We start from the raw sequence: 26,567 nt of genomic DNA on the forward strand, positions 1-26,567 counted from the left end.
TATCCAATACATTATGCAATTATTAATTTGAACATAGATCATTTAAGAATAAGAAAAATAAAAGATTTACCTTGTCAAATGCGCTTCCTTTATTTACGTAGATCCACATTTCTGATCCATATTATTTTGCTTCTCTCTAAAGAAATTCAGAGAGAAGTTAGAAATTATCTCAGAGAGAAATTCAAAAACATTTTTTGCCAGGTAATCCTACTGGCAACAAATTCCCTCAGTTTTTGTTTGTCTGAGAAAGTCTTTATCTCTGCATCATTTGTGTAGGATAATTTCATTGGATACAGAATTCCAGGTTTTGGGAATTTTTTCCTTTCAATGTTTTATATATTTCACTCTGTTAGTCATTTTGCTTGAGTTTCTGACTTCTCACTCTTGTGGTAGGTAGTAGCCTTGGGTTGAAAAGAGGAAAATTAAAAGCAGCAGGAAAAGATAATCTTTTACTTCTTAAGTGACAAATCCCTGCTACTCCCAAATCCCATCCCTGAATCTATGGCTGCCATCATTCATCTTTCTCCAGGATGGGTTTCAGACCACAGCATTTGTGCATTTTCCTGTAGTTCAGGACACCACATCTAATTCAATACTTTTATGTAAAGCAGCAGTTGTTATTTTTTAATTAGATTCATCTTATTGAGTAGAATTTGCTACTAGCTACAGTCAGTTTGCACACAGTCCTACAAACATACACGAAACACCCATATGATCAGAGTTGGCCATTTCCACTATCTTTGGCCTCAACTGTGAAGCACTGAAATATAAAGCATTATTATCAAATATTTTCCTGCTTAACTTAATCCATTGTTGCATGAGAAAATATAATTAGCTTAGGAAAGCTTCTGATAATGTTTGTGCCATGACATATGAACTCTCATTCTGCTGTTTATATAGGCAGGAATTTGAGGAGATAAAAATATTCTTCTTTCTCTTCCTGAGTTATGATTTGATATTTAAAGTTTTATTTCTAGTAAATATAATTAGAGAATATGTCTTAGGTCTATGGCTAGGGAGTCTTCCTAAGTATTATCTAGTCATTATTAAGGTGAACATCTGACCACTTGTAGATTAAGGGCAGGTCACCTAACAGAGGTAACAGAGAAAACTGTGTATTCTGAGAACAGAGTAAGTCAAAACACGAGAAAAAGAGGCTAATTCACACATTCTCATACTTTCTCCCCAAATCTCTAATTAGATATATCAGTGAGTATAAAGGTGGAGAGTTCATGTCACATTCTTTTTTCTCTCTAGAAATTAGAGAGAAGTTTTGATCTGTCATGGAAAGTTGAAGTAAATTTTATCATTTAACAATATAGTGTCTGATAGCTACTAGGATCAGCTCTATGATTACTCTTCCAATTTCCATCTTCATGCTTAAGGACAGTTTATTAAGTACATGAGCTCTCTGTGATATGCAATATTAATGAATCTACAGTCTCTAATTAAATTTGGAGAGCAACTCATATGTTGTGAATGTTCCTAACATATTAGGAAGGACATGTGCAATTCTGCATAGTTCATTCTTTTTGTGCTTACGATTTTTAGGCACCAATGAAAACAGGTCCTCTTCTTGAACATTCGAGAAAAAATTTAAATACCAGAAAAATAATTTATATAATCTACTGGATATAGAACCAAATAGTGATTAACAAAAAGTACCTTGTTATTTTAATATAACTGACGTTTTCTTACATGAAACTTGTTACTCTCAAAGATACTCTTAAGAAAATAGCAAGATTACCTTGAGTTCAGGAAAACTGTTGACAATTAATATATAATGGAATGGGGAAATTGCCATGATAGATGTTAAATTCTAAAAAATGTCTATTTTTTCAACATTAAGCCAACACACACATGAAAATGCACACATGTGAGCTCACTAAATTTTTTAAGCGATAGGAAGCATACTTATATTTCTAATATAATTCTCCTGCCTGGTGAAATATGGGTGGATTTTAGTTTTGTGGCATGTCTCTCTAGAGTCTCCAATTTTACCCTATGTGTCTATGAGCTTAACCCAGGGATTCTGAGGGGATACTCTGTATAATTAGTAGTGTGTCTCCTAATTACAACACTTTAATTTTTTTTTTTTTTAATTTTGCTGCGTCGGGTCTTAGTTGCAGCACACGGGCTCTTTGTTGCGGTGCACGGGCTTCTCTCTAGTTGTGGCGCACGGGCTTAGTTGCCCCGCTGGCATGTGGGATCTTAGTTCCCCGACCAGGGGTTGAACCTGCGTCCCTTGCATTGGAAGGCAGATTCTTAACCACTGGACCACCAGTGAAGTCCCTAATTTTGTTTTAAGTGTTAAAATTACCTTGCAGGTAAGTAACCATAAAAGAAAACTTTGTTTATTTGGGGCTAGTTTTAATTTTGCTCCAAGTCCTTGACTCAAGTTAAAAGAAACTATGCCCTTCAGTACAGCTGAAGACTAACTGCAATGTTTTCAGCTTAATTGTTCGTTCATTTGCCACAACAAAGGCTGCAAAAGGACAGATTAAGAGTGCTGGTCTGGAGTCAAAAAGATCCAGGTCAGAATCCTAGTATTGCAGATTCCAGTTATATGATTTGTGGCAAATTGCTGATCCCACACTGTGTTAGTGAACATTAACTGAGTCAGTGTATTCATACCAACTTCTTAGTCTTATTATTATTATTCTAATCACGTTAGAGAAAATTAAGGTTAACTGAGAAATACTGAAGAATTTTTTTAAAATATTGGTGTTCATTATGTAACATTTTCTCATTTAAATTAAAAAATGCTTCCCCAAATGAATATACATTTTACAAAATTATTTTCCAGGTACCTTTCTTATTACAATATATTAAAATACTTATATCCCAATTTTAAAGACTGTGCAGTATATAATTAAAGAGAAAGTTGTTTGCAGTATAAATTTTCATTTCTCTATTATCTCATTGTGAAAATGTTATAATTAGGTGACTATCAACTATTTAGGTTAAATACATCGAAAATTATTTTAGTAGAAGTACTGTTGCAAAATTTTGGATAGGTACTGTATGAAAATATTGTACTCTAACATTTTAGGAATGTCTACAAAATAGCATCTAAAAAAAGATTATGCTGCTGCAAATGTTTAGTTTTTTTTCAAACATTTATATGTTTTGATAAATGCAAAAAATATAATTGACTTAAACATATAAAAGTATATATTTGAATACCGGAAAAGTGAATATATTTTAGGTAAATTATTTAGAAATATAAATAAGCAGTATTTTGAGGAATCAGGGATAGGAAAAAAGGCCATGGTTTAGAAACTATAAATACTAGCAAAAAGTTCTATCTTGATATATTAAGAAATTATTCAGGCTAAATTTACCATCCAGTTGACATGACAACATGCATTTTGCCTAATGTGAATATTTGGCGAGGGAAAAAAAAATCTAACTTCCGGACAAGGTGTTGCTCTGATATGTAGAAAACACTTCACTCCCTTTTAATCAATTTTGTTATGCATTATTGAAGTTATTTGCATCATAGCTGTCTAACTCAAAGAAAAGTAGGATTCATTTCAAACTATCTGTAGCATTAAAATGATTTTCTTAGTATCTGTATTTTTACATACAATAAAATCACTAAGTATTTCCAGAAATGAGTTTCTCTAAATTAAATACTTCAATTAGGTAAAACTATTCTAAAAATATGTAGAGAAAAAATAAATTTTGACATTTATATATTTTCAGATTAGAAACAAAATTGAGTGTAGATGAAACCCTTTTAAAAAGAGACATTTCTTTCACAACATCTTACTTTTACTAGAAAGAAAGACATAATCTGGGCTAAAGTATTTTTGCTAATGTAACAAGTCTATAGTTATTAAACATTCAAAATATTCAAGTGTTAATTTTCTTTTCTGTTTGAGTCACTGTGCAACATAATTGATTTTTACTTTTGCTTAATTTTAAATTTTTTCCCATGAAAATGAGTGAAACTTACATTTGTCTGAATTTTTTTTCTTACTTTTCCTTTTGAATTGACTACACTGATTGCTAGATTTATTGTCACAGTTAACTGACACTGCCTTATGGAAGAAAGGCATAGGCTTATCATCATTTAAATGATTTACAGGTCATACCTTGTTACCACCAGGAATGAGTGGTGGCTACTACGTCATGAAGCCTGCATTCCTTAACCACTTTCATTATTTTTCTGACCCCAGAGGCCTCTTGGTTTGCAACCAACCCATGAGTTAATACAGTACAAATGACTGAGGAAGATGAGTAAGAAGGAAAAAAAAACACAAAACAGTGCTGGGAACTCAAATCTATAAATAGTTCAGCTGGGGTTCCATTCTGGGAATAGATTCAGGCTCATTAACTCATAGTAGAATGGGTTAATATATTAAAAAATAGCTTACACTTTGTGACGGCATTATGCAAATTTGAAACATTAGGATTTAACCATCTAGGACAAGATTCAGTAAAAATTGGAGTCTGACTTCAGCATCTAAAATTTGCCTGACCAGCAGAAAGAATTCAATGGAGCTAATGCATCGGAAAATGAGATTTTAACCAAGGTTTTTCTGATGGTCAAAACATAGGATAGTCCATTATACCACATTTTAAAAAGAGAGTAAGCAGGCTTCCCTGGTGGCGCAGTGGTTGAGAGTACGCCTGCCGATGCAGGGGACACGCGTTCGTGCCCCGGTCTGGGAAGATCCCACATGCTGTGGAGCGGCTGGGCCCATGAGCCATGGCTACTGAGCCTACGCGTCCGGAGTCTGTGCTCCGCAACGGGAGAGGCCACAACAGTGAGAGGCCTGCATACCGAACAAAAAATAATAATAATAAAAAATAAAGTGTTTGATTTTCAAAAATGGGCATATATACCTTAATAAACATATTAAAATAGCAACCAAAATTAACTAAATTAAGACTATAGAGTCAAACTAAGAAATATATCAGAGAAATGTTTTAAATTACAGGTTATCTTAGTTAAGAGCACAGTGTTTGAAACCATGCTACTTATGATGAATCCAGTTTCTGTCACTTAGCTGTGTGATTCTATCCATGTTATGTTAAATAAATTATTGGAGTAAAAGAAAAGAAACAAATATATAAGTTTTAGAGAGATAGAGTGAATCACTTATAAGTAGGAGCTATTCAAACAAAATATTACCTCTAAAGGATTATATTCTGTGCATGTGGTGGTTTGGTGATGTGTTTATCATTACCTACTCTATGCTTACTACTAAGAGATTTGTTTCTATTTTTATTGCAGCACGTCTCCCAGTGACTTAGATTTCTTTAAGAGCTAGATCATAATAAGCCTAGTCCTCCTGCCATAATTTTTAATAATTTGCAATTGCTAATACTATAATTCAACAGGGAGGTTAGGAGTTTCTGAAATAAAATGATCACACTAATGATGATTAGCTTTCTGTTAGGCCTATTAGCAGAATGGATGTCCAGAGAGGTAGACGCTATTATTAAATGTACTCTTCTTGTTAACAATGGTGCTGTGATGCCTCCTAAATTACAGGAATGCAGTAAAGAGCCCAATGAGATTAAGACATGGTGGATTAAAATGAGGAGAAACAATTAAAATGGAGTTTCTGTTAAGTCTGTTAATACATGTACAATTTGGAACAATCCTAGAATATATTTAGACAGTGAAATAAGTAGAGAGGATTAACTTTCTCATTAATAATTTCAATGCAGATATCTTACCTTAATATACCAAAATTGAGACAGTAATTGAGAAATAAATGGGAATGCAAAGTTATTAAATTCTGTCATTTGTCATTATCATTCTAGTTTTATATGACATAATGAAATGGAATATAGTAAACATACATTATAAAGAAAACAATTAATTTCCATGACTAACCCAGTATTTTTTAAGTTCCATGAAATATGCTATTATTAATAAGATCCAATGTCCCAAGAGTTAGCCAATCATTACTAACTTATTTATACAGCATTTTCCAATCTATTCAAGGATTACTTAATGAGACTCAGACAGGTTCCCTTACTTGAACTGAATCTGCACTGGGACACATTCTAAAACATACTAAATGTCCTCAAACATATGTGTAATGGGAATACTGGGAAAAGAAGAAAGAGAGAAAGGAAAAGATGAGATATTTGAAGCAACAATGACTGAGAATTTCCCAAGATTAATATAAGACACTAAACCACAGGTCCAGGAAGCTCAAAGAACAAGTGAAGGAGAAACAAAGATGTTGTCAGACAAACAAAATTTGAGGGAATTTTTCACCAGTAGAACTGATTTGTAGAAATGTTAGAAAGAGTTCTTCAGAAAGAAGGAAAATGAATAGGTCAGAAATTTGGATTTACATAAAGAAAGAAAAAGCATTAAAGAAGAAATATGCAAATAAAGACTTTTATATTTTTTATTCTTAATTGATCTAAAAAAGTGATTGTTAATTGATCAAATAAACATATTTCTTTATATGTTTGAGTGTACATGGTGACTTAGTTGTCAAGAGCCTGTATATTTTGGTGAAAGTATCACGAGGATTTTGAGCTATGACCGAAATACTGTTATGCTTAGTTTAGTGTACTTTTATACTCATCTATTCTTAAACTAGGTATAAATTATTTTATGCTAATGTGACATTTTTAAAGCAAATCTAATTTTAATTTTACACACACACATACACACACACACACACACACACACACACACACACACACACAGAGCAGCTACAAAAATTAGGTATCTTCTTTCATTAGATTCCAAACGGAAGCAACAATGAGCTAAGGTGAACTTCATTAGAATCAGAATCCTTCCCAGTATAACCATGTCTCTATCTCTGGCTTGACAGGGTCTTAAGAAATTTGGTGTCAAAATTTCTTTCAAATGATTTACTTCTCTTCCTGTTCCATGTAAGGTATCTATTTGCAATTTATTCATAGAGAATGGAGGACAATCTCTTAAAGCAAATTTAATTTTCAATCAAACTTTACCAACTCTTAGCCCTCCTATAGTGCCTTAAAAACTCATATGAACTACAATTTGCTATGATGTCTTATTTGATATGATCTCACTTTCACCCGGGAAGAAAATCAATCAGGATTTCTAATACATGCAGATCTTAATGATCAAGGTTTTGCTTTCCAAAAGTAAAACTGTTTGCGAAATAAAGTTTTAGATGTAACACTTATTTAGACATAAACTTGACTTATGACATAAATCAAAATATTTAAAAAATAAATATATTACTTGTTTTAAATTGTAATTATGACCTAATAATACCATCTCCAAGCCTGATAAAAATTCAATAATTAGGCACAAAATCCTCCAATTTAAATCTACTAGAAAGTTCTCAATGGTATAGATTCCACTACTGTATTTTTCTCTCAGTAATTAAGAGGAAGGAAATTACCAAATGTCAAACATATAAATAAATAAAGAGGTACTCTATGCACATAGTCAAATGGTCTCTATCTGTTTTATTTTAAAAAATTATGAGAAAAGTAAATATTTTACCAGGTTAGCATTTGACTAAAAGACAGTTAATATCTTTTTCAGATAAAAAAAAAAAAAAACAAACAAGGAGGATACTTCTAAAATTTTTATTTTTGCTTGTCATTTAGAGGAAAGAAGGCCAAGGATCGCAGCGCTCTGTAACCATGTTGTTTTACCACCCAGTTATCAGAATTCAGTCTTTCATGATTATCACCCAAACTGACTTTCTATAAACATTGCTCCTAAGGCATTAGGATTCTTCTGTGAGATAGAATTACAAAATCTAGATCAACTATGTGCTGGTATGTTATCAAAGTATAAACTGCAGAGAGGCTTTTATCTATATTATCTGTATATGGTTTCAGAAGGGCCAAGTTATTTTTGTGGTTTAAGATATGCAGGGAAATTTTAGGTCATGTATCTTTATCTAATCTTGAATCTCATTCTTGGCCTCCTGTGGGACAAACGTCTATTGTGCTTTAATAGTCTTCCCTTAGTACCTATCAGTATACAATGCAGAGAGGCATTGTCTAATTCTTCAAAAAGTCACTAAGGTATTATCCCATCATTTTTGACACTGACTTGATGAAATGCATCATTAATTTGAAAAATTTGTTTCATATGTATTAGGTTTTTAATGAAATTTTGCCTGGCTTATTTTAAATATTATCTATCTTCATGCATTGGAGTCCACATTTGCTAGTGATGATAGATAGATAGATACATAGATAGATAGAGACATAGATGTATTTTTAAGTTTGAAGCACTATTTTGAATTGTAATGGAAGGGAAGCCAAGTATGCTTACTTACATTATACTCTGGTTACTTGGTTCAGAAAATTACATTCATTAGTATGAAATTTCATACTGGAAAAATAAAGGAGAGAAATATATTTTTCTTCTGGGAAGGTCCAATGGCTCTGTTAACATATTGTAAAAAAAAAAAAAAAAAGTTGTTCTGAACAGACACAATTGTCTTTGAAGAAAAATAGACTGGCAGTAACCAAAGTCCACTTTATATATTTACTATTATTTATTTTTGAGAAGAGAATAACTTCAGAAAAAGACAAACTGAAACCTATGGATATTTTAAAGTTATGATTAATATATTAGAACCCCTATCTTCTCTCCTGACCAGAACATATGGATATTTTCCCACCTTATTTGAAAATGACAATGATTTTATGATTTTTATATTTGTAGTTTACCTAATCAATCATCATTTTTCATTTGCAAACATGTGTTCGAAAAAGGTAGTCCCTGATAGCTATTAGGTAGGAGTGGGTTTGGCTTTAAGAGGTAAGCCATGGTTTTCTCCTGTTGAACATAAACAATTTCAGAGGTCATGAGACACAAAAGCAAAACCACTCTTTAATCATGTTTGAGCACAGACAAAAATAAGAACTCTGTCCAAACCACAAAAATGACCAAGCATTCCCTTTTTCATGATAACATGAGTTAATGATGCTTCTTTATCAATTATAGCTTTAGATCTGCTCCAATTCGGCCATCATCTAAATAAAACATGTCAACCTATCCAATTCTAGAATTACCCTTGCTTTCCAACAGCATTCAATGCAAAGCAAAACACTGTCTTCCTGAACTGTCTCCAAAATCATCTAACAGAAGCTAAAATCTTATAACAACGTCCTACTAATACCCTCTTGCTGAGATGCTTCCTCTTTCCCCATGGTAGGCTATCTTCCTTGTCGCAATGAGCCTATAAACTAAACCTCCTTTGCCCATATAGGTGCTCCTAATGATCTTTGACTAAAGGGCAGTTGCATGACTTTGCAAAGTAGTGATTTTGCACATATATGAAACTGTACATATATGACACTCTGTAAACATACAAGGCTCCTTTGTATTCCACTGACTTATTTGTGACTTTTCCTTTCTTTTTGAGATTTGTGTTTATGTGAGACTATCAGAATAGAAACTTAAACTTTCATTTCTCCTTAATTAACCTGTTTTAATTTAGTACATTAAACATGTAAATATATTCAGCAAATATATTTTCTGAGTGCCTATTATATGCTGGACACTCATCTGTGCACTTGGCAACACTTGAGAAAGCAATACAAACAATGTTCTTGCACTTTAGTTAAGGAGCTATTATGTGCCAGATCCTGATATCTATTATTTGATTAAAAAATATCCGCATGTAACTAATATTGCCAGGGAAAAGGGCACTGTATAAATAGAAGTATTTAAGTAACTGTGGAGTAGAGGGAAAGTGTTAGTATGAGTAGGTGAATGTTAAAACAATTTTCTGTTTGTTAAAGGTTCTTGCTCTCTAGTCTGTCTATATTGCCTTAAATATTTTGAGAACCAGCCCCTTTCTGCCTGAGCTCTTTGTTGTTGTACTTCGTGGAAGGCAAAGAATGTCAAAAACACACAAACATGCCTACCCTTTCCTACCACTTTCCTCGACCACCTGCTTCACAGTCACCTGCTCTGCATTCCAGGTTATCATAGATAAGATTTCATTAAATATTTTGCGTTTTACAATGTGGATTTCTAGCGTTCCAGTAATGCTATCTCATTGCTAAAAGCCCAATTGCAAAACCAATGTCAAACATTTTATAGGTTTTTATTGTAGCATCCCACTCGAAAGAACTAATTTCTCTATTAGCTTAGTTATCACTCACTGCTGTAAATACATCTTGACTTATCCATGGCTTAAGAAAATAAGAGCTTATTATTCATTCATGTCACAGTGCAATGTAGGCATTCTCGCCTTCCATCTGACTACTCTGGGACTTGGACTCCTTTCTTGTGATGCCACTATTCTTTAGGTCCTCAATGTTTTCATCATTCTCCCAGAAGATAGGGAGAAAGACTGTTGGGAAAGAACATGCCTATGTTAACTACTTGTCCTGAAATAGACATAGATAACAATTCTTACATTTTATTGGCCAGAACTCAGGAAATTACCTCATTTAAGTGCAAGGAAAATGATAAAATATAGCCTAACAGAGTATGTGGTAGGAAAATGAAATAGGTTCTGATGAACACATCATAGTCTCTGCCACAGGAACTTCAAGCATTTACAAATTTTTCACACTGATATTGTTGTCACTTACAGTTTTCCAAATCCAGTGTAGCAAATGAAAAGACCTGGACCTAAGAGAATCAAATTCTATGGCATTTCTTTTCTGAACTGTCTTTTTCTTCTTGCTAAGTTCACTTAAAGAACTGTCATTTGTTATGTGACTCATAAAAATTAGAGAGAACAAATGTTGGGCCTCAACTTCCATGCAAGTTCTCATTTAAAATGTTCTTTTTAATACCAACTGGCTAGTTCAGAGCATTTATTCACAGGCATTAACACTTTGTACAGCTTTTGAGAAGACAGTAAAAAGGCTAATTTTTCCAGTCTTTCTACTATGTACAGTTATTTCTTCTATGTGCTATGGAGGACATGACTTAAATTCACCTAATTTCCACTTTCAGGGTTTAAGGTAGATCCCCTGGTTTCCATTTTAAGAGCTCTATGACAATCTGGATGACAAAAATTTAAGCACAAAATATGCAAGCTCTTCTCATTTCTATAATAACTTTAGATTCATTAGTGAGAAGAGGAAACAAAAATGTTACTTGATAGTAGCTCTTGCTCTTTTGAATATCTGGATTTCTGTTTCTCAATTAGCATGTTAAATTGATGTTTCAGGAAGTTTTCTAGACTATTTCCTCATAACACAATAAATAGGAAACTCTTGAACTACTTTTTTTCTAAAAAGGATGCCTAAAATAATACATATTTAAAAGTTAGAGAGTCCTCAATGAGAAGTTTACTTCAGATCTTTTCTTTATGTTCTTACTTATGCATTCATACTTTTATCTTTCAAAATTGTCTCCTTTGTTTAGACAAGATGGTCTAAAATAGTCTAATCCTGGGATTTTAAGAAGACATTTGAGGAAGTTGGTTTGGTGGATGGAGAAACTCAATAAAAAAATAAATTGATTCATTGAGACATATTTTTGACTGCAGTTGATTTACATGAACGAGCAGAGAGCAGTATTCTTCCTCTACCGTTGACACTATGACACTAGTCCTGGTCTCAAAATGTCCACAGTGGGCAATTCTCAGCCAGGGGTTCCAGTTCAGGGTTTCCCTATGTTCTAACAACCTCAAGGTTTCTGAATTACTGGCTGAGAATTATCTTTTCCCGTTCTTATAGAGTAAGAAAAAAAAACTTCTCAAGCACTAGGAAGACAATTCAGGACACTCTAAATGATACTCAACATAAGCTATATGAGTAGGAGGAAGGGAAAAATACTCCCAATAATTTGACATTCAGGTCCTTATTGATTACTGTTCTTGACTTCAGAAAACTGTGTTTCAGGAGAAAAGTGAAAATACAAACTGGGGAAATAACAAAGAATACAAATTGAAGGACAGAATATAATAGATAAAAATATAGAAACTGGGTAAATACTTGAAAATAATTGAAGTTACAGTACATTTTTCACATATTTAATCTGATTTGAGAAAAAATATTTTGAAAGATTGAATGGAAAATAGGTTACACCTCTGAAAATTTTAGGGCATTGACAAAGTAACACTTCTCAAATATTCAGACTCTACCAAGCTCAACCTATAAAAATATAAAAGTAAGTCACACAAAATTTCTGAATATTGGATTAAGTCCTATGCATTTTATTGCATTGCAAGGGGAGAGGCTACTCTGACCATCCATCCATACCCTCTTGATTTCATGCCAAATGATGTTACACTTAATTATTAAATTATCCTTACTTCTCCTATTACTCTGATATTTTGTTTAGCTCTAACTCATATTAGAAGGCAGTTTAGAGGCAGGATGTGAGTGGTTGTCTTCATATAAGCCACATGACAGAAACAAGAAATAAAAACCAATATTAAAGGAAAGTTATTCAGCAATTTCTGGAAGATGAAAATGAGTCCATTTAGTGTAATTCAAAAACTTCAAATTGCCCATGAATATAAGGGATCCTTGTATCCCTGGCCTGAAAAATTATATATGGTTTAATGGTGATCCAGAGACATCAAGAAGCAGTAACTTCAGACCAATATAAAGTTTATTAAAGAAGGCCTATTTCCATTCAAATGAATTTCAAGTTTTAAAGACCTCAGCAGATATGGAAAGATCACTATTCAAAAAAGATCATTGCTCAGTGATGTTTGCTCCCAAAGAGGTTTTATTTCATTATTTCAATTGCATTTTTTAAATGTACTAATCTTGTAGCATTACAAAACAGTAACAGTCTGCGTAATCTGCATTGTTTTTCTGTTTAAGTGAAAATTGGCTAGTATTGAATTTAGCAGTCTGTACAGAAGGCTTAAAAAATTACTCATGAGTTAGAATACTTTCAAAATTAAATTCCTTACAATTCATAAAATGTCTATAATCTTGGTTACTTTATTATTGTTTTCTAAATTTATCTTGTTCAATACCATAATATGTATCAGAAAGGGAAGTCATGTTTTACAATAGGAAATTAACTTTGTCAGGTGCATTTGTTAATGTGTTTAATTTTTAGTTGTTATTGGAGAGAAATAGTATCACTGATCTATCACATAGACGAGACTTCATTGTTCCGATCAATTTTCTTATTTTCATTGGTTTCAAGATGTACTCAGGTATCTGTTTTTCTACTCTGGTGGATCACACTTTCTTAATATATTTTTCACCACAGGACTTTTGAAAGTGTGGTAAATCAGTTTATACAACAATAAACTCTGGCTACTCTTTTAGTTTGTGCACCATTTGATATATTGTTGGTTTTTCTAAGTTTCCTTTCCTCTCCATTTGCTACAAATGCTTCTATTTTTTTCAGTGAACTCATTGCATTCTGTCTTTCTCTCTTTGCTTTAGCTCCTTCTTTTGTATTTAGCTTGCTGTTTTATGTCATTATGTATACTCACCAAAAAAACGTTTTTGTTTTTTATTTTTTTGCGGTACGCGGTCCTCTCACTGTTGTGGCCTCTCCCGTTGTGGAGCACAGGCTCTGGATGCACAGGCCTAGCGGCCATGGCTCATGGGCCTAGCTGCTCCGCGGCATGTGGGATCTTCCCGGAACGGGGCACAAACCCGTGTCCCCTGCATCAGCAGGCAGACTCTCAACCACTGCGCCACCAGGGAAACCCCCCAAAAAAGTGTTATAAATTGTTTCATGAGGCAAATCACATTCAGAAATATGTTTCTGCAAATACTCAGACAATTCTAAGAACTCTTTCTTTCAAAACTAGTGGCATTGGACGTCTGCAAAGTCTTGTTCAAAAACTGAAATAGTTTGGTGCTATAGAATGGCACATTTTCTTTTCTCTAAGGGATAGTTTACACACCATAAAATTCACTCATTTTATTTTTGCAATCCAATATATATATGTATATTTTAAAAATATAGAGTTGTAGAAGCATCATCACAATCAAATTTTAAAACATTTTATGACCCCAAGAAGAACATTCTTTCCTATTGTAGACACTCCTTTTTCTTCTCTCAACTTGCAGACAACCATGAATCTACTTTTTATATGCACAGGTTTGCTTTTTAAGAATATGTCATATAAATGGAAGCAAGCCATATGTGATTTTTTGTTTCTGGATCCTTTCACTTAGTATATTTTGGAATTCATTAATCTTGTATCATACATCAGTACTCCATTCTTTTTTTCTTCCAAATAATATTCCATTGCATGGATATATAACATTTCATTTATCTGTTCACCAGTTGATGGGCATTGGGGTTGTTTCTGCTTTTTGCTATTATGAATAATGCTGCTATGAACATTCATATACAACTCTTTGTATGGATATATGTTTTCATTTTTCTGTATATCTTGGAGTAATATTGCTGGCTCATGTAATAAATTTAACAAATTATGTTTAAAATTTTAAGAAATTTCTAGGCTTTTTCCCCAAGTGGCTGCACCAATGTACAATCCAACCAGCAATGTATGAGGTTAGAATGTAGTTGAAGCTATTTGAAAGAATAAAATCCATGGTGATATAGTTCAAATATATTCTGAAAAACAAACTTATGTTTCTAAATGGTACTCTATATTAAAACCCTCTGAAAATGTTTTAGCATATTCATAAAAGGATTAATATTGAGTGTACTATATGAATGTCTTATTATAAGCATTTTAAATGTTTGTGAAACTATTACCCATTAGTATCATTCTTTTAACATTAATATATTAAGTGCACCATCCTACGTACTGGGTATACAGCAGTGAACAAATAGGCACAGCCTCTCTGCATATACACATATTGCAGCATAGAGGAGAAGATATCAAACACATAGTCACATACACACCTATTGTTTTGGTTATTATTGCTGCACAATACTTTATCTCCAAAATTAGCATAACAATTTTATTTTGTGGGTCATGGTCTTAGGAGGGATTTGAATGAGCAGTTCTTGCTTGGGGTCTCTTATGCAGTTACAGGCAGATGTTGGCTGGACTCCAGTCATCTCATGATTCTCCTGGACTGAACCTCCAAGATGACTCTTCCACATGGCTGGAAGCTGGAAACTTAGCTCAGCTACTGACTGAAATTCCTACCAGAAGGAATTCCCAGCCTAGTCAGATTTCTTACATAGTGCTTGACTTTCCCCAGAGCAACATCTAAAGAGTCAGAATCTGCACTACATTTTAAGGGCTTTTCTGAGCTCAAAATTATCTTTCAACACTTCAGATGCATTCTACTGGTTACAAGTGAATCACTAAAATTGACCTGTATTCAAGAAGAAGTGAACAGAGGACTCACTTCTCAATAGAAGGAATGTCAAAGATTTTGGGAAACACATTTAAAAACCCCCTCATACATATTAATTAAAAATGTGATCAGTACTCTGGAGGAAAGGTAAAAGGTATGATGAACTAGAATAACAAAGAGAACTAGTTTAGATTCAAGGTAAGGGCATTCTTTTCAGAGAAGGTGACCTAAAACACTACTGAATTATGAACAGGAACTACAGAAGCAAAGAGTTGGAAAAAGAGTTTTCCAGTAATGTGTGTAAAACCTGAAATAGGAAAGAGCTCCACATATTGGAGGAAGGCCAGTGTGGCAGAAATTAAGGGGAGCTGGCAAAACTCCTACTAATGGGCTTCCCTGGTGGCGCAGTGGTTGAGAGTCCGCCTGCTGATGCGGGGGACATGGGTTCGTGCCCCGGTCCGGGAAGATCCCTCATGCCGCGGAGTGGCTGGGCCCGTGAGCCATGGCCACTGAGCCTGTGCGTCAGAAGCCTGTGCTCTGCAACAGGAGAGGCCACAACAGTGAGAGGCCCACATACCACACACACACAAAAAACTCCCACTAATGAGTAAAATGATGCTGGAGCCAGATCATGCAGGACTTTTTAAGATACTTAATGGGTTGATGTTATATTATAAGTTCAGTGTTAAATCATTAAATGGTTTTAAATGTGGATTTTTCTTGTTTTTCTGTGAGAAGGATAGTTGGGAGTGGGTACAGAATACAAGCAGTAACAAAAACCCAGAAAATTAGAATCTCTCTTTTGTTAATCTCTCCACTTTCCTTTCTCTTTTACTTTTAAAGCATCACTACTATTATTTGTTGATCCATAAAATACATGGAGCACTATAAATGGTAGAAAAACAGGTGGTAAATATAGACCTACCCTCTCAAATTCATAGGTGGAAATACTAGGCCCAAAAAGATTAACACTGCACACTGATTTTCCTACTCTCATCTGTGGAAGAGATTGAACTACTCTCATCTGTGGAAGAGACTGAATCAGAGCTTAAGCCTCTTGACTCCTTGGGTTCCAAGTCTCATTTTCTTTATATGCTGCTACCTTTCAGTTTATTGAGTGAGGCCAATCATGAATTTCTCACTTCAAAAGTCCAACACTGTCTGTGAGATTTACATTTGTAGGCAAGAAAACATGGAATTCAGGATTGGTCAGGATAATTATTGGCATTTCTCCTTATTTTCTAAGGTATTAATTACTTTTTGTCATGGCCTCTTGTATCCAGAATGCTGAACCACTGTGGCTATTAAAATGACAAATAATTTTACAAACTTTGAAAGTAAAACAGTCCAAGATTTCCTAGAGAGACCTTCAAGATGGCAGAGGAGTAAGACGTGGAGATCACCTTCCTCCCCAAAAATACATCAGAAATACATCTACACGTGGAACAACTCCTACAGAACACCTACTGAATGCTGGCAGAAGACCTTAGACTTTGCAAAAGGCAAGAAACTCCCCATGTACCTCGTAGGGCAAAATAAAAGCAGAGACAAAAGAATAGGAAGGGGACCTGCACCTCTGGGAGGGAGTTGTGAAGGAGAAAAAGTTTCCACACAATAGGAAGTCCCTTCACTGGCAGAGACAGGGGATGGGCAGAGGGGAAACTTCGGAGATACAGAGGAGAGCGCAGCAACAGGTGAAGAGGGCAAAGCGGAGAGATTCCTGCACAGAGAATCAGTGCTGACCAGCATTCACCAGCCCGAGAGGCTTGTCTGCTCACCCACCAGAACGGGAGCGGGCTGGGAGCTAAGGCTTGGGCTTCAGAGGTCGGATCCCAGGGAGAAGACTGGGGTTGGCTGCGTGAACACAGCCTGAAGGGGGCTAGTGCTCCACAGCTACACGGGAGGGAGTCTCGGAACAAGTCTAGACCTGCCTAAGAGGCAAGAGACCATTGTTTCAGGGTGTGCGAGGAGAGGGGATTCAGAGCACCGCCTAAACCAGCTCCAGAGACGGGTGCGAGCCGCGGCTATCAGTGCGAACCCCAGAGACAGGCATGAAACACTAAGGCTGCTGCTGCAGCCACCAAGAAGCCTGTGTGCAAGCACAGGTCACTATCCACACCTTCCTCCCCAGGAGCCTGTGCAGCCGCCACTGCCAGGGTCCTGTGATCCAGGGACAACTTCCCCGGGAGAATGCACGGTGCACCTCGGGATGTTGCAACGTCACGACAGCCTCTGCCGCCGCAGGCTCGCCCTGCGTTCTGTACCCCTCCCTCCCTCCCCTGGCCTGAGTGAGCCAGAGCCCCCGAATCAGCGGCTCCTTTAACCCCGTCCTGTCTGAGCAAAGAACAGACGCCCTCAGGCGACCTACACGCAGAGGCCGGGCCAAATCCAAAGCTGAATCCCAGGAGCTGTGCGAGCAAAGAGGAGAAAGGGAAATTTCTCCCAGGAGCCTCAGGAGCAGCAGATTAAATCTCCACAATCAACTTGATGTACCCTGCAGCTGTGGAATACCTGAATAGAAAAGGAATCATTCCAAAATTGAGGCAGTGGACTTTGGGAGCAACTGTAGACTTGGGGTTTGCTTTTTGCATCTAATTTGTTTCTGGTTTTAGGTTTATCTTAGTTTAATATTTAGAATTTATTATCATTGGTAGATTTGTTTATTGATTTGGATGCTCTCTTCCTTTTTTTTAATATATAGATATATTATATTTTTCCTTTTTCCCTTTTTGTGAGTGTGCATGTGGATGCTTCTTTGTGTGATTTTGTCTGTATAGCTTCGTTTTTACCGTTTGTCTCAGGCTTCTGTCTGTACTTTTTCTTTTTACTTACTTTTAAATTTTTAATAATTTTTTTAAATAACTTTATTTTATTTTTTTTTCTTTCTTTTTTTTTTTTCCTCCCTTTTCTTCTGAGTCATGTTGTGAACAAGGTCTTGGTGCCCCGGCGGGGTGTCAGGCCTGTGCCTCTGAGGTGGGAGAGCCGAGTTCAGGACATTGGTCCACCAGAGACCTCCCAGCTCCATGTAATATCAAACAGCGAAAGCGCTCCCAGAGATCTCCATATCAATGCTAAGACCTAGCTCCACTCAACGACCAGCAAGCTACAGTTCTGGCCACCCTATGCCAAAAACTAACAAGACAGGAAAACAACCGCACCCATTAGCAGAGAGGCTGCCTAAAATCATAATAAGGTCACAGACACCCCAAAACACACCACCGGACACAGTCCTGTGTACCAGAAAGACAAGATCCAGCCTCATCCACCAGAACACAGGCACCAGTACCTTCCACCAGGAAGCCTACACAACACACAGAAACAAACAGCCACTGGGGGCAGACACCAAAAACAATGCGAACTACGACCCTGCAGCCTGCAAAAAGGAGACCCTGAACACAGCAAGTTAAGCAAAATGAGAAAACAGCAAAACACACAGCAGATGAAGGAGCAAGGTAAAAACCCATCAGACCAAACAACTGAAGAGGAAATAGGGAGTCTACCTGAAAAAGAATTCAGAGTAATGATAGTAAAAATGATCCAAAATCTTGGAAATAGAATGGAGAAAATACAAGAAACGTTTAACAAAGACCTAGAAGAACTAAACAAACAATGATGAACAACACAATAAATGAAATTATAAATTCTCTAGAAGGAAACAATAGCAGAATAACTGAGGCAGAAAAATGGATAAGTGACCTGGAAGATAAAATACTGGAAATAATTACCGCAGAGCAGAATAAAGAAAAAAAATGAAAAGAATTGAGGACAGTGTCAGAGATCTCTGGGACAACATTAAACGCACCAACATTCGAATTACAGGGGTCACAGAAGAAGAAGAGAAAAAGAAATTGACTGAGAAAATATTTGAAGAGATTATAGTTGAAAACTTCCCTAATATGGGAAAGGAAATAGTCAATAAAGTCCAGGAAGTGCAGAGAGTCCCATACAGGATGAATCCAAGGAGAAACATGCCAAGACACATATCAAATTATCAAAAATTAAATCTAAAGAAAAAAATATTAAAAGCAGCAAGGGAAAACAACAAATAACAGACAAGGGAATCCCCATAATGTTAACAACTGATCTTTCAGCAGAAACTCTGCAAGCCAGAAGGGAGTGGCAGGACATATTTAAAGTGATGAAAGGGAAATACCCCAAACCAAGATTACTCTAACCAGCAAGGATCTCATTCAGATTCGATGGAGAAATTAAAACCTTTACAGACAAGCCAAAGCTAAGATAATTTAGCACCACAAAACCAGCTTTATAACAAATGCTAAAGGAACTTCTATAGGCAGGAAACACAAGATAAGGAAAAGACCTACAATAACAAACCCCGAACAATTAAGAAAATGATAATAGAAACATACATATCGATAACTACCTTAAATGTAAATGGATTAAATGTTGCAACCAAAAGACATACACTGGCTGAATGGATACAAAAACAAGACCCACAGTATAAATGCTGTCTACAAGAGACCCACTTCAGACCTAGGGAAACATACAGACTGAAAGTGAGGGGATGGGAAAAGATACTTCATGCAAATAGAAATCAAAAGAAAGCTCAAATAGCAATTCTAATATCAGGCAAAATTGACTTTAAAATAAAGACTATTACAAGGGACAAAGAAGGACACTACATAATGATCAAGAGATCAATCCAAGATGAAGATATAACAATTGTAAATATTTATGCACCCAACATAGGAGCAGCTCCATACATAAGGTAAATGCTAACAGCCATAAAAGGGGAAAGTGACAATAACACAATCATAATAGGGGACTTTAAAACCCAACTTTCACCAATGGACAGATCATCCAAAATGAAAATAAATAAGGAAACATAAGCTTTAAATGATACATTAAACAAGAGGGACTTAATTGATATTTATTGGACATTCCATCCAAAAACAACAGAATACACTTTCTTCTCAAGTGCTCATGGAACATTCTCCAGGATAGATCATATCTTGGGTCACAAATCAAGCCTTGGCAATTTTAAGAAAATTGAAATCATACCAAGTATCCTTTCCGACCATAATGCTATGAGACTAGATAACAATTACAGGAAAAATTCTGTAAAAAATACAAACATATGAAGGCGAAACAATACACTACTAAATAACCAAGAGATCACTGAAGAAATCAAAGAGGAAATCAAAAAATACCTAGAAACAAATGACAATGAAAACAAAATTACCCAAAACCTATGGGATACAGCAAAAGCAGTTCTAAGAGGGAAGTTTATAGCAATACAATCCTACCTCAAGAAACAAGAAACATCTCAAATAAACAACCTAACATCACACCTAAAGCAATTAGAGAAAGAAGAACAAAAGGAAACCCAAAGTTAGCAGAAGGAAAGAAATCATAAAGATCAGATCAGAAATAAATGAAATGAAAATGAAGGAAACTGTAGCAAAGGTCAATAAAACTAAAAGCTGGTTCTTTGAGAAGATAAACAAAATTGATAAACCATTAGCCAGACTCATCAAGAAAAAAAGGGAGAAGACTCAAATAAATAGAATTAGAAATGAAAAAGAAGTAACAATTGACACTGCAGAAATACAAAGGATCATAAGAGATTAATATCAGCAACTATATGCCAATAAAATGGACAACCTGGAAGAAATGGACAAATTCTTAGAAAAGCACAACCTTCTGAGACTGAACCAGGAAGAAATAGAAAATATGAACAGACCAATCACAAGCCCTGAAATTGATATACTGTGATTAAAAATCTTCCAACCAACAAAAGCCCAGGACCAGATGGCTTCACAGGTGACTTCTATCAAACATTTAGAGTAGTGCCAACATCTATCCTTCTCAAACTCTATCAAAATATAGCAGAGGGAGGAACACTCCCAAACTCATTCTACGAGGCAACAATCCCCCTGACAACCAAACAAGATAAAGAGGTCACAAAAAAAGAAACAATATCACTGATGAACATAGATGCAAAAATCCTCAACAAAATACTAGCAAACAGAATCCAACAGCACATTAAAAGGATCATACACCATGATCAAGTGGGATTTACCCCAGGAATGCAAGGATTCTTCAATATATGCAAATCAATCAATGTGATAAACCATGTTAACAAGTTGAAGGAGAAAAAGATATGATCATCTGAATAGATGCAGAAAAAGCTTTGGACAAAATTCAACACCCATTTATAATAAAAACCCTCCAGAAGTAGGCATAGAGGGAACTTACCTCAACATAATAAAGGCCATATATGAGAAACCCACAGCCAACTTTGTTCTCAATGGTGAAAAACTGAAAGCATTTTCTCTAAGATCAGGAACAAGACAAGGTTGTGCATTCTCACCACTACTATTCAACATAGTTTTCGAAGTTTTAGCCACAGAAATCAGAGAAGAAAAGGAAATAAAAGGAATCCAAATCAGAAAAGAAGAAGTAAAGCTGTCACTGTTGGCAGATGACATGATACTATACATAGAGCATCCTAAATATGCTACCAGAAAACTACTAGAGCTAATCAATGAATTTGGTAAAGTTGCAGGATACAAAATTAATGCACAGAAATCTCTTGCATTCCTATACACTAATGCTGAAAAATCTGAAAGAGAAATTAAGGAAACGGTCCCATTTACCATTGCAACAAAAAGACTAAAATACCTAGAAATAAACCTACCTAAGGAGACAAAAGACCTGTATGCAGAAAATTATAAGACACTGATGAAAGAAATTAAAGATGATACAAACAGATGGAGAGATATACCCTGTTCTTGGATTGGAAGAATCAACACTGTGAAAATGACTCTACTACCCAAAGCAATCTACAGATTCAGTGCAATCCCGATCAAACTGCCAAAGTCATTTTTCTCAGAACTAGAAGAAAAAATTTCACAATTTGTATGGAAACACAAAAGACCCCGAATAGCCAAAGCAATCTTGAGAAAGAAAAACAGAGCTGGATGAATCAGGCTCCTTGACTTCAGACTATACTATGAAGCTACAGTAATCAAGAGAGTTTGGTACTGGCACAAAAACAGAAAGATAGATCAATGGAACAGGATAGAAAGCCCAGAGATAAACCCATGCATATATGGTCACCTTAGCTCTGATAAAGGAGGCAAGAGTATACAATGGAGAATAGACAGCCCCTTCAATAAGTGGTGCTGGGAAAACTGGACAGCTACATGTAAAAGAATGAAATTAGAACACTCCCTAACACCATACACAAAAATAAACTCAAAATGGATTAAAGACCTAAATGTAAGGCCAGAAACTATAAAACTCTTAGAAGAAAACATAGGCAGAACAGTGTATGACATAAATCACAGCAAGATCCTTTTTGACCCACCTCCTAGAGAAATGGAAATAAAAACAAAAATAAACAAATGGGACACAATAAGACTTAAGCTTTTGCACAGCAAAGGAAACCATGAACAAGACAAAAAGACAACCCTCAGAATGGGAGAAAATATTTGCAAATGAAGCAACTGACAAAGGATTAATCTCCAAAATTTACAAGCAGCCCATGCAGCTCAATATCAATAAAACAAGCAACCCTATCCAAAAATGGTCAGAAGACCTAAATAGACATTTTTCCAAAGAAGATATACAGATTGCCAACAAACACATGGAAGGATGCTCAACATCACTAATCATTAGAGAAATGCAAATCAAAACTACAATGAAGTATCACCTCACACTGGTCAGAATGGCCATCATCAAACAATCTACAAACAATAAATGCTGGAGAGGGTGTGGAGAAAAGGGAACCCTCTTGCACTGTTGGTGGGAATGTAAACTGATACCACCACCTAGGAGAACAGTATGGAGGTTCCTTAACAAATTAAAAATAGAACTGCCATACAACCCAGGAATCCCACTACTGGGCATATACCCTGACAAAATCATAATTCCAAAAGTATCATGTACCACAGTGTTCATTGCAGCTATATTTACAATAGCCAGGATATGGAAGCAACCTAAGTGTCCATCGGCAGACGAATGGATAAAGAAGATGTTGCACATATATACAATGGAATATTCCCCAGCCATAAAAAGAAATGAAATTGATTTATTTGTAGTGAGGTGGATGGACCTAGAGTCTGTCATACAGAGTGAAGTCATTCAGAAAAAGAAATACCGTATGCTAACACATAAATATGGAATCCAAAAAAAAATGTCGTACTGAAGAACCTAGGGCAGGAAAGGAATAAAGTCGCAGAGAATGGACTTGAGGACATAGGAAGGGGGAAGGGTAAGCTGGGACGAAGTGAGAGAGTGGCATTGACATATATGTACTACGAAATGTAAAATAGCTAGCTAGTGGGAAGCAGCCACATAGCACAGGGAGATCAGCTCGGTGCTGTGTGATCACCTACAGGGGTGGGATAGGGAGGGTGGAGATATGGGGATATATGTATATGTATAGCTGATTCACTTTGTTATAAAGCAGAATCTATCACACCATTGTAAAGAAATTATACTCCAATAAAGATGTTAAAAAAAAAAGATTTACTAGAAGCAAAAGTGATGAAGAGTACAGAAAAACTATGAAGAGAGAAGGTGGTTTCCTTCAGTGAAAGGGGTGAAGGCAGCATAAAATAGAGAAGGAATTGCAAATATGATGGGCATTCCTAGTTGAGGTTTATGGGCAACACAGAAATCTCAAAATGTAGAGTCAAGATGACCTAAGGAGCCCGAATGGATATCTTTCAAATCTTTTTTAAATGTTAGCTTTAGATTTACAGAAAAATTGAAAACATAGCACAGAAGTAGCACCATATACTCCTTAACCAATTTCCCCTATTTTTAACATCTTGCATTAGTCTGATATATTTGTTAAAATCAATGAACTGATATTGATACATTATTATGAGTTAAAGTTGACCCTTTATTCAGATTTCCTTAATATTTAAGTAATGTCCTTTTTCTGTTCCAGGATCCCATCCACGATATTATAGTTCATTAAGTTATCATGTCACCTTAGGCTCCTTTTGGCTGTCAGGCTTGTTTTTTACGGCCTTCACAGTTTTGAGTAGTACTTGTAGAATGTCCCTCTATTGGAATTTGGTGTTTCTGTTATGATTAAACTGTAGTTATGGGTTTTGGGGAAGAAGATTACAGAGAGGAAGTACTATTTTCATCACATATCAAGGATGCTTACTCTCAACCTGCCTAAAAATCACTGCTGATGCTGACCATGATCACCTGCCTAAGGCAGTGTTTGCCAGGTTTTTCTACTGTAAAGTCATTATTTTTTCTCCCTCTTTTCCTACTGTATGAATTAGAAGGAAGGTAGTATGTGTAGCTTAAACTTAAGGAATTGGGAGTGATGTTCCCCCTCTTTGAGGATGAATTATCTACAGAAATTTTCTGAAATACTTATATATGGGAGATGTGATTTCTCCCCCACTTATTTATGTATTCAATAATTTATTTTTATTGCTTTTTAAAATGCACATTTCTGATGTGTCATAAGACTATTCCACTAAAATAATTTTAGCAAGCAATAGTTGTTATTTTTGTAGAGAAACTTATGTATTTTAAGAAATTTGAATTTGGGTCCATATTAAAACTTTTTCTACATTATATTATTTTTTCAAGCGTGTAGAAATAATTTATTTATACCAGTATGGACTTATGGGTATTTACTTTACTCTTTGGGTTATAATCCAAAACTACTTTATTTTGTTGCTCAAATTGTCCTAGCTCTGGCTACTAAGACCTCCTTTAGTTTGACTCCTGTGCCCTTTCGGCACATCTAATTTTTTTTTAGCACTTTCTTACTTTTTCATACTACAAGATGCTGCAGTATCATCTAATATAGATATCGCCTCAGTCCCAGAATGAGACCTTTTTCTGAGGAGCCCTGGTTTCTTTAAATGGAGAATGGTATTGGGAACAAAGATCTGGGTATTAGCTGTGCTCATTGCTAATGGGGTGTGGTTGCTTTTAGGTCTTCTCAGCTGACTGAAAAAGAGACTATATGTATATATATAACCATCTGTATATACACATATCCGTAAATACATATATATGTTTATTTATATATATGTAACATCTATATGTTAAGCTAAATATGAGTTAATACTGATTTCTCTAATTCTAATTCATACCAAATAGATTATTCTAGCTTTTTCCCCTTGCTTATCCATAAATTCAGACTCTAACAGTGAGAAATCTTACCCCCACCATCAACCATCTCTTTAATTAACTGTTCAGTTGCAGTATACATGTGTACATGTATCAGAATTGTGAAGGCATAGCCCATGGAAATCAAGTACTGTTCCTTATGCCTTGAGTCTTTCAGATTCCACTCATTTCCAAAGGTACTTAGTTCAACACCTTAGAACAACCTTCAGTACCATTGTTTCATATATTCATAAAGTACTTAGATACTTTTGTCACAGTCTGCATTTCTTTATAGAATCCCCCAGAGTCCTAAATGATTGTTTGAATTTTACATACATTAAGGTTCCTTTTTACTGCTTTAAATTCTATGGGTTTTGGCAAATGCATAATGTCATGTGTCCATCATTCCAGTATCATGTAGAATAGTTTCCTGCTCTAAAATCTCCCTGTGCTTCACCTATTCAACTCTCTTTCCCTCTCCCCTTCCTCAAATCCTGACAGTCAGAATTTTTTTAATGGTTCTATGGCTTTGACTTTTTCAGATTGTCATATAATTGGAATCCTACAGTATCTAGTCTTTTCAGGACGACTTTTCTCACTTATCCATATGCATTTAAGATCCCTTTGTCTTTTTAATTAAAAAATTATTTTTACATCTTTTTATATACTACTATTCCAGTACATGAATGTACCACAGTTTGTTATCTATTCATCTATTGAAAGGCATCTTAGTTGTTTCCTGGTTTTGGTGACTATAAATATAGCTGCTATAAATATTCACATGCAGGTTTTTGTATGAACATAGGTTTTCAGATGAATGGGGAAAATGCAGGATAGTGGTTGCTATATCTTATGGTAACTCTATATTTAGCTCCATAGTAATCTATAAACTATCCCCCAAAGTGGCCTTCCCCATTTTGTATTACCACAAAAGGTTTGTGTTGCATCCTCACCAGCATTTGGTTTGTCTTTTCTTTTTTTAAGCGTTTCCGAGGGTTGTGTAGTATTACCTCATTTCTGTTTTAATTTGCAATTTCCAAATGAAAATTATGTTAAGCATCTGCATTTTTTATTATGCTTATTTTCCATCTCTGTATCTTCTTTGGTTAAGTGGTTAGTCAGATCTTTTGGCCATTTTTAATTGAATTGTTTATTTCCCCAATTTTGTTCTTTTCCAGCAGTGTGAAATTTCAATTTTGTTTTAATTCCAGGTCTTTTGCCTTTCCATGTAAGTTTTTGTTACTATTATTGGGGGTATTGCTACTGTTATTACTTTAAACACA

At 35.3% G+C, this 26,567-nt stretch overlaps 1 protein-coding gene across 4 annotated transcripts in view; it reads right to left on the minus strand.

Moving 5' to 3' along the window:
- Positions 1-26,567, minus strand: part of LOC307175180 (uncharacterized protein) — a 310,674-nt gene that overhangs the window by 60,666 nt on the left and 223,441 nt on the right. For all 4 annotated transcript variants that reach the window (XM_079900046.1, XM_079900045.1, XM_079900047.1 and 1 more), the window contains one exon: positions 71-136. In XM_079900046.1, the coding sequence (XP_079756172.1) occupies positions 71-109 (39 nt within the window). In that variant the 5' untranslated portion in view covers positions 110-136. The remainder of the gene's footprint in view (positions 1-70; positions 137-26,567) is intronic.

The sequence above is a fragment of the Stenella coeruleoalba genome (assembly GCF_951394435.1).
Source record: "Stenella coeruleoalba genome assembly, chromosome: 16".
NCBI lineage: Eukaryota > Metazoa > Chordata > Mammalia > Artiodactyla > Delphinidae > Stenella > Stenella coeruleoalba.